This window comes from Chelon labrosus (genome assembly GCF_963514085.1).
Source record: "Chelon labrosus genome assembly, chromosome: 21".
NCBI classification, from domain to species: Eukaryota; Metazoa; Chordata; class Actinopteri; order Mugiliformes; family Mugilidae; genus Chelon; species Chelon labrosus.
In genome coordinates, this window is record NC_140354.1 from 18227802 (window position 1) to 18238096 (window position 10295).

The window sequence follows — 10295 nt, forward strand, 5'->3', positions numbered from 1 at the left end:
GGCGCTAATGCACAGATACTCTCTTATAGCCAGAGACAACACAGCCTTTCTATAAGATAATAATGTCACAAGTTAAAACAGCCTGAACACAATATTTAGCAGTTAAACAGTCTGGAGTTAAACAGTTAAACAGATTTTATCTCTGCTTTGAATAACCATTTGTATCTTAAGACACACAAAGCATGACAAGTGACAAGTCTATTCTCTGTGCATGTTTCAAGGATCCATGTCGCACTTCCATTGAGCTCCAGTAGGAACCGGGATTGGCTTCTGACAAAGTTGAGATCTCACAAACTAATGTTCAAATGCATATATTTGCCCAAATACAAAAGAAAATCTGTACACGATCTCTGATGTCGTTACTACAAGCTCCCAAGTTCCATCTGAAAGACACCATGTTCTTAATTAGCTAGTTAAATTAGCGAGCTAGCTAAAACCGACTTCAGCCAGCAAAAATTATAAATGGCAAAAAGTTCTCAAAAAGTAAAAATAAGAAATCTGATGAATTTGCCAACGTTATTGTAGACCGCTTATGTGCTACATTTAGTTACTTGGTCACTAGCTTGCTTAATATTTAGCCCTATTAGCTTCTAGACGGCAACAATTCCCTAGCAGCGGTGTTTTCAGGACTCACAGTTGACGTTACGACTTTAACTGAAAGCATTTTGTGTACACAACTTTCTATTTCATAACCAAAACCTCACAAGTTTCATTTGAAGGCACCATCATTTTCATTAGCAAGCTAAATTAGCAAGCTAGCTAAGACTGGACTTCAACTAGCAAAACTTATGAAAAAAGTAAACAAAAGAATGATTTTCATAAATTTGCCAAAGTTATTGTAGATTGCTTATGTGCTACAATTAGTTGCGCTCAGAAGTTTCGTTTGACGGCACCATCATCTTCATTAGCAAGCTAAATTAGCAAGCTAGCTAAGACTGGACTTCCACTGGCAAAACTTATCAAAAAAGGAAACAAAATTAAGATTTTCAAAAATTTGCCAAAGTTATTGTAGACTGCTTATGTGCTACACTTAGTTGCCCGTTTGTTTATTGCTAGCTAAATTAGCAAGCAAGCTAAACTTCAGCTAGCAAAACTTATAAATGTGAAACTGTCAAAAAGTGTAAACAAATAAAAATTTTGATAAATTTGACAATGTTATGTGCTACATTTAGTTGCCTTTAGCAAGCTAAATTAGCAAGCTAGCTAAAACTGACTTCAGCGAGCAAAAATTATACATGGGAAGTTGTCAAAAAGCAGATAAATAGAAAGATGCAAGAGACGGAAGTGCATTTAGTTTAGTTCAGACTGCAGAAAATGTGACTACTTAAAAAACAAATCTCTAACGTACAGTCTATCATGAATCGTCCTCAACAACTCCAAACATTCTCACACATTTCAAAGTCCTGAGGGTGTGTCAGCGAAACGACACATTTTCCCCAGGCCCTGATCCCACAGCCGAACTGTGTCACAGCCCTGTTTTTAGTGGCCTAGCAAGAGAGAGCTCCAGCATTCATTCAGAAAGTCCCTTGGCGACGCTAAATGTACTCACTGTGGGTGTAGGGTGGAACATTTCTAAGAGGTTCTCATGCAGAGTACAGTAGAACCTTGTCCGGGCCGCGTTACGTTCAGTCGTTAAAGAAAAAAAAACGGATAATTTCCTGCTTTTATTAGCTAAATTTTAAGGACACACTCTGTGTAATAAATTCAGGGCGTGAGTGGAAAAATCCTGGAGGAGACACCTTTTGAAAGCCTGCAGCTACTATATTGGTTACATAACAAATCTCAAATGGCAAATCTGTCTTTCTTTTTCTATTTTCTCTCTTGTCCCTTTGAGAACCAGAGCTCTCATAGCTCTTAATGCATAATTATATATATATATATATATCTGAGTGTTATCTGTAACAACTTTTGGACAACAACACGCCCCGATGTAAATTCCTACAGTCTGTACCTCCCTGTGCCAGTCGTGTGATGAAGCCAGTACAGTGGGTGGTTTAATGCCACCTCTATAATCGGTGCTGATGGAGCAAGAGGGGTCCTGAGCCGCTGCCCCTCTCATTTAGTGGGTGGTCTTCATATCCAGACTAAAGCACTAAAGTCCCCTTCCCCTCTCATCCGGCTAATTGGCACCATAGTAAGAACAGAACAGAACAGAATAGAATAGAACAGAACAGAAGAGAATAGAGTAGAATAGAATGTCTTCCTGTATTAACCTTTACTTCCTTTTGTTTATTTTTTTTGCCCTTTCCTTTCCATCTCATCCCATTCTTGTCTTGTATTGTCCTTCATTTCCTCTCTGCTTTCACTTTCCTTTCCCTTCATTCTCACCGACTACCTTTTTTTGTCACCTCCCCCCTTTTCTTTCTCTTCCCGTCTTCCCTTTCAACTCACTTAACTTCCTTTCACGTCTCCCTTTACTTCCTTTCTTTTTTCTTCATTTCCCATCCTGTCCCTTTTGTCTTTCTTTCTGTTTCTTCTTCTTCTTCTTCTTACTTTCCTTTAATTTCGTTTTCTGTCGTTTCAGTGCCTTTCCTTATCTTTCTTTTCCTATATTTCATTTATTTAACTTCTGATTCTTCCTGTCTTCTCATGTTCTCTTTCCTTTCTATGCATTGCCTTCTGCATCTTCCCTTCCCTTCCCTTTCCTTTGCGGTCTTTCTTTTCTGTTTCTTCTTCTTCTTCTTCTTACTTTCCTTTAATTTCGTTTCGTTTCCTGTCAATTCAGTGCCTTTCCTTATCTTTCTTTTCCTATATTTCATTTATTTTACTTCTGATTCTTCCTTTCTTCTCATGTTCTCTTTCCTTTCTATTCATTGCCTTCTGTGTCTTCCCTTCCCTTTCCTTTCATTTCCTTTGCGGTCTTTCTTTTCCTTTTCTTTCTCTTTTCTTTAACTGCCTCTTTTTGTCTTTGTTTTCCAGTCCCGTTTTGTCCTAGCTCTCATTAATCACCTTGTATTTTATCAGTCCGTTTTCTTTCTCTCCTCCTCTATCCTTTCAGCTCACTTCCTGTACTGCACTCTTTCTTTCTTTCTCTCTCTCTTTCTGTCTTTCTTTCGCCCCCTCTCCGTCCTCTCCTCTCCTCCCTGAACCTGCCGCTGACCCATTAAACTATGTGGATGTTATTTTTGGTGCGGCGTTTTCGTGCAGATGAGTAACCGTGTCTGCATGAGAAAAGGGCCTCCGCTCAGCTATCCCTCCGCCTCATCACCTTGGTCTCTCTCTTTCATCACTCCTCCTCCATCTGTCCCACCCGCTCATCAAAACACATCTTACCCTCCTCTTCTGACAACAGGATATCTGTGTTTTTTTCCCCCCTCTCCTCTAACTCCCCTCGCCATTCCTTGTTTTCCTTAAGGCAAAAATATCCATCTACCTCTCTCTCTCTCTCTCTCTCTCTCACTCTTCCCATCTGTTCTGTAATTCAATCATGGAGGCAGTCAGCAGCAGCAGCAGCAGCAGCAGCAGCAGCAGCAGCACCGGCAGCAGGAGAAGAAATGAGTGATGATGTCTTGGAAGAAAATGCAGGAAACACAGCCAGCCAATCTTCCACTCTCACGGCGCATTATCATCTCCAATATGCTGGGCTTCAGTTTTTTAAGATAAAACTTGCGATCGGCAACAATGATCTGGGCGGTAGTTCAACAGTATTCACATCTTTCTGCAGCTGGTGATGCGGTAACGTGCTTAAAGTGAAGTAGATGCACTTGAACTGACGGACATGTTGGAGGTAACTTATCTAGGGGTTGTGAGTTGGAATGAAGGAATGAAAAGACTCATCCTCTTGATTCAGGAGGTGCCAGCTCTGTCTGGAGCTCTTCCTAGCTGCATGCTACCTCTTCCAGTTCGTCTATTTGAACGATGAATTCCGACTACTGCCACCTGCTGGTAGGAAGAGTATTATCCCTCTGATGCAGGTGCACAAAGTAACCGCTAGTTAGCTATAGGTTGTACACATGTTTTTTTTTTATCATGTTACACCTCAGATGTGAAAATTTTTACAAAAGCAATCACTTGTCATGTCCTATGGTAGATTTTAATCTCATACAACCAGAGCTTCTGCTGGGAAACTTTTGGACCCGGCATTCATTCATGTGGATGTTACTTAGACATGTAGCACCCACCTAGACCAGACCAGGCACCCCCACCCCATAGCAATGACACTTCTTGATAGCAGCAGCCATCCCCAGCAGGATGCAACCACACACAAAAAAAAAAAAACACAAAAAAACCTTGAAGAACAGGACAAGGTGTTGAACTGGCCTCCAAATTCACTAGATGGCAAACTGATCAAGCATCCACAGAGGCCCCTCCCCTCAAAGGCCTCCCTACTAAGAACATCCTGATGTCAGACACCACAGGACACCCTCAGAAGGCCCATGTCCATTCTCCGATGAGTTACAACTGTTGTGGAGGCAACAAGGGAGACCTACACAATATTAGGAAGGTGGTCATAATGTTATGCTTCATCAGTGTATAGCATTTCTAATGCAATACCACCAACACCGACAGCGCCAACGTAAAACCTTCACTTTTGATGCTTAGAGGACATTTTTTTGACAATACTTTCATAATTTTACTCGAGCAAGTGGAGCACTCATTACGAGGATTTGTCACTTGTTTAACTTCTTCGGTGCCTTATAATCGAATCTAGCGCATGCTACATGCTAGCAGGGTCATCTAGTACCGCGTTATATCTCCTCAGAGCTGAGGATAAAATGAAATTGATGTAATTTATGGTTAAGAGGATGGTTTATCATTCCAGTAAGTCTCATAGGTGGTTTATACTCCGTAACTGACGTGCACCTCTCCAGAAAATGTAACTACACGCCGTGGCAATGCAGACCGCAAGAGCTGTTATTGGTCCACTTGGTAGTAGCGTGTTTCCACTTCAGTATTTCTGGCTGCTTCTTCATCTCCGCAATTTTCGAATTGATTGTTTTGGATAAATAAAGATGGAACACATCGAGGAAAGGTTAACTGAGGAGGTTCGGAGATACAAGCATTTGTACGACTCGTCTTCGGCGAAATTTCGATGAAAGTTTCAGTCGCCACTGTTGAAAGTGAAGCAGGAAGTAGAAACGCAGAGTTTGGGTGGCGTTGTAGCCAGACTGACGAGCACACAAGTATAAATGGCTTGCATCGGCGTAGGCTACGTACGTAGGTTATGCCATCTGTGTTCCGCAGTTCTTTAAATGAGCCTTAAGGAAAGGCCTCCATTTAAGCAGATGCAATACGCAACAGTAGCGCTGCACATATTATCTATTACACTAGGAATTGCCCCAAAAAAAAGACAACAACTCTCTCCAAACCACGTTGCTCTAACTGAAGCTTATAGCCGCAGACAGAGCTCGGTTAACCAGTATGAAGTCTCGGGCTGACAGTGAACGAAGCTTCCTCTCTGCCTGCTCCTTTGTAAATGTGCACTGGTGTGGACGCAATCATCTGCTCTACTCGCGCTGCCAGCCTCGCACGTCAACACAGAAAAGACGGGGTAGGTGGGGGAGGAAGAGAGCGAAGGAAGGAAGGGGGAGACAGGCGGTCGGTATCCAGAAAGGTCCGTGAGCGTTAGCGTCTCTCCTGGCCGCAAAGAAAGGGAAGGAAAGGAGACAGTAGATAGCGACGGACGTAGGCGGTAAACACACAAACACACACACACACGCATCAATACTGATTACACCACACCGCCTTGACACACAAACACCCAAACAGCCCATTAACAAACACAGACCTGGGGTCACACTCAAGGTCTGCCGGGCTATGACCTCGTCCGGTGGCATGTGCGAGGAGGCAAGTGACAGCAAACTGATGATGGCTCTCCAGATGGTGCCAGATGTGCGCGCTAGAGTGGTGCAGGTAAAAGTGTGTGTATGTGTGTGTGTTTGTCTGTAGACTGTATGTCTGGCCGGAGTGGGAGTAAATGAGTTGCAGCAGTGCAGAGCCTTGGCCAGACCCATTACACACAAACACAAACCCTTACCTTTTACCACCACGCGCAAAAACACACACAGTTACAACCGCATTCATTATACATACACACACACACACACAGCTGTCCTGAGAGCTTTGTGTTTAATGCTAGACGACAAACAGGTCCGTGTTAACATCAGCCTAGCGTTAGACTCCCCTGCTGTTTCTCTGGGACTCTCAGCTCTGCTCTGTCATTACCCCCGTACTGCTTCTGCCCTGTTTATTTGCTGTTTTTCTACAAGTCTTCAGTGTTTCTGCAGACACTTTTGCAGAAACACTCCCCCACGTTTTAAAACACACTTTTATTTCGCCTTGCACGTCCTCGAATTAAATTTCACGAGCCGTATTAAACAGTTGCTGCTGTGGTAGCATCGGCTGCCGGCCACGCAAATAATAAACTCCAGCGTGAATAATAGAAAAGCAGAGAGACGGACGGTGATGAGTTCAAGTTATAATCTGTGTTATAGAAGATCGTAGGTTTGGGATAATAAAAAGCCAGAGTCAGAGAGTGATGTGATGACGACACATTGCTGTTAATCCAACTTTTAGAAAGTCTGTAAGCGAAATCCAAACCTTTGCATGTGTTCCTGATGATGAATGAATCACAGTAACCTGAATTAATATGACTCTATTTTCTTATTTTGATAGGCGACAAATGCTGCAAAGAGTCAAAAATATACTTATTTATAATATATTTCTTTATATTGTTGCAGAAATTATATATTTTTTTGTCTATTTAAACACAAATATTAACTTGAAAACTGGAAATATTTAAAATAAAGTTTATTGAGGACATTTCAGATATCTATGATTTGTGTTTCGGACAAATCAAGGAAGTCTAAAAACGTTTGGGGCCACTACTTTAATCTTTACAAATCCATTTTTATTTCATAATTAATCTACTCTGGAGCCATAGTTCTCCACTGGGATGCAGCGGAGTGGAAGTATAAGATGGAAACACTCAAGAAAAAATGATTAAAGAAGCAGTTTCTAAGATATGTATTCAAATAAATGTCTGTTGCGTGACTATCTATCACTGGAGAAGGTAAAACGATGGGGACCGAGCCTATTTATTATATTATATTTTCATTATTACAAATTAAGTGTCTGTGGTAACACTCATAGAAAAGAAATCTGCGTTGATTAATGTAATCGTTAAAAGTAAATTAATCAGTGAAATTGAAATTTCCTACAGCTGCAGCTTCTCATTAAACAAATTTAACTGGCAAAACACGACTTCTATCCTAAAATAGTCTCAGCAAACACAACGATTGGTTTGTCAACGAGTTATAATTCATCAAAAATTGCGCTACAAAATGAGGCGACAATCAAAATGTTTCAGGGTGCAATGAAGCAAGAAAGAGAAGCTGCAGTGAGCTGACTACCTGGTTTGCCTCCAGAATTGACACCTTTGTTGGGCTCCTGACTGGTCTAGCAACCACCAACCAGAGAGCTCCTACCCCTTGTCGAGTCCTGACTTCCTGCATTACCGTTGCTAGCTTAGACAAATAATAGCAATGTGGGGTCCATTCACAAACATTAAAAACTTGTAATATTAGAGTCTAGAAGCAACGACAGCAACCATGCTAACGTTGCCAGACATTTCAAAAATGCTAGTTTTCCACCAGTCTTCACTTTTTACGTGGGGTTATTTGCACCCACGCGTTTTTGAAGAATTACAATTCCAACTTTCAACGATGACTAAGGCCTCGTTCAGACCTCGTATTACCACATTTGGTTGTGTCCGAGACACATTCGACCTCATTCCGTTGCTAGTGTGAAAACACAATGCGAACTGGGTCACATCAAAGATTGCCTACTCAGCAGGGAGGAACTTGTGTTGGCGAAATATTGCCTTAGTCATTCATAAAAATAAAAAAAACACACGACCGCTATTATAAATGATCGCCCGAAAAATAAAAGCCCCATAACGTCTGTTCAATAGGCAGCTGGAGACCCATGTGGAGACGCATTTTAATGCCAGGTGTGAACACAGGCACTAAAACGTTGCCTCTTGCGATCGGATTCCCCAGGCCCAATGTTGATGCAAGTTGTCCAGGCTTTGCTATTTTTTGTCCAACCTAGCAACAGTGACGTAGGACGTTGGCACTTAGGGAAAGATGGGAGCCCTCTGGTTGGTTGCCAGCAGACCAATCAGAAGGCCAACAAGTGGTCACTTCTCGCAAAAATCAACCAGGAATTAAGTTGAAACAGTTGATTCAACACACCTTCATTATAGAGTTTTACAGAGTATCTACAACCTTTAGAGTTCCTTCTTTCAACCGCAACAGACTTAGATACTCCTTCATACATCAATCAATCCTTTTGTTAAACCAGCAACATTAAGACCTAGTGCAATAGCTATACATGGATGTAATGTCTTCAAGTGTTGAAAGCTTTGGATGCATTGAATGTAACCCCTTTGTAATAAGCTTATATGTATGCTTTGTCTTCTGGCATGCTTTTTACTGTCATTTGTGGCTATGTCTCATGTTTGTCTGCTGATACTGTCATGTGTGGCTAAGTCTCATGTTTGTCCGTTGATGCTTTATGTCCTACATGTATGTCCACGTGTCGGTCTAGTGATGCTATATGTCCTACATGTATGTATTGTTTATGCCCTCTTATCCTTAAATGAGCTGCCCAGGGATGCAAAAAGAATTTCAGCACAAACTGACAAATAAAGTTGTATCGTATCGTAACCTCTGTTTATCCTGAATGGTGATTTAGCATTGAAAGCATATTAAAGACAATGCAACACTTAAAATGTATAGATTATCACAAACATGGGACGCCTATATGCTAATAAGCAGCATGCTCTTCCTGAAAAAGGCTTCCACTTACTTTGACCTCTACGCTCTGCAATCCACCGAGAATCAGCTCTGAGATAACATGTGTGTAATATTAGTTGGAGGTCTGACCTGTCCTCCCAAGTTCAAGCGCTAAACAGAATTCAGAGAGGAGCTTCCAGCTAGCTTAACTGGAGCCCGAAGGTTGCTCTTGTTGCTCCGCGTTTGGGCTCTACCCGTCTGTGCTTGTGCCGGACCCTTCCAACTCTTTTAAAGCCAAGGGATGCCTTGCACTTTGATCTAAAGGGGTTTCCCTGCAGACTAATTCCTGCACGCTGCTTTGAAGCCATATGCCTCGCTCGGGTCCCGCGGAGCGAGCTTTGCCATCTGTGGCACGGGGCCGCTTACGAGTTATTAGTGAAATTTAATAAGCAGCAATTTCACCCCCCCAAAAAAACCTTCTTCTTCTTCTTATATAGTCGGGAAAGGTAAAATAAATCCACAGGAGAAAGACAAAGTGACCACTATCCAAGTTGAAATTAACCTTTAATTGCTAAATGCAGAGTCTTGCAGGAGTCTAATTACCCTGAATAATTGGCGGTGGGTGTGCAGGGCCCTCAATTTAAATCATAAACGGGTTAGAATAATAATAAAACAGACCCTTGTTTGTCTTTGACACTTGCTTGTCTTGTTCAAACAAGGCCCACCTGCTGTTTGGAGGCTTTCCAGTGGGAGTTAAGTGACTTTAGCGACGTGATAGTGACACAAAGATGATTTTTTTTTTAACTAGGCCCCCGTAGAGTAACTGTTTCTTGATCTTCTCTCTTTAATGCCCACACATTAGAGTGGGCAGTGGACCCAGTGCAACAGAAAATAACCAACTAGAAGACAAACAGCCCTGCAGCCGGGTATGGAATCGAACACGGATGCTCTTCTCTGTTTATTCCGGTATTTGCATCCCTTTGAGAGCGCAGGGTCACCCAGAACCCTCTCTCTCTCTGCTGCAGTGCACTGGGACATGGTGTGGTGGTCTCAAGACGGGCTGTCAGTCTCCAATCACACCGCTAATCTTCTCTGATGCGCCCTGATGCATGCAGCCCCTCCCCTCTCACTCCCCACACTCATACATGTACACACAGTCTCCATCAATGAGACATTATAGTAGCAAACGGCCAGCTGTAGTATGCATAGACTAGAATAGAGTAGAATAGACTAGAATAGATTAATATAGGGGGTCTTACTTGCTTTCCCTGGCCGGGGCCTTTGCAGCAGCTTCTGCACCGTGAGCAGGTCCTCGGTCTTGACCGCCTGCAGCAGTTCCTGGTCCTTCCCCATCTTCCGCTCTGAGCCGCTCTACTCCCGCAGCATCCTTCGCCACAGCGGCGCGTCAGGCCAGCCTCTCCGCTCCGGAGAGGAGGGTGCGTCTGCGTACGAACAGCCTCCCTTCCTCCACGCTAGGGTCCCTGACTAGGATGAGCCCCCCGCCCCCGTCGCCCCCCTAGAGCTCTGGCACATACGATGATGATGGTGGTGGTGATG

At 42.8% G+C, this 10295-nt stretch overlaps 1 protein-coding gene across 1 annotated transcript in view; it reads right to left on the reverse strand.

Moving 5' to 3' along the window:
* Positions 1-10091, reverse strand: part of caskin1 (CASK interacting protein 1) — a gene marked incomplete at its 5' end in the record, with an annotated part of 97595 nt that extends 87504 nt beyond the window's left edge. Inside the window, one exon of the mRNA XM_084571253.1 lies at positions 9998-10091. Within this exon, the coding sequence (XP_084427379.1) occupies positions 9998-10091 (94 nt within the window). The remainder of the gene's footprint in view (positions 1-9997) is intronic.
* Positions 10092-10295: the final 204 nt, after the last annotated feature.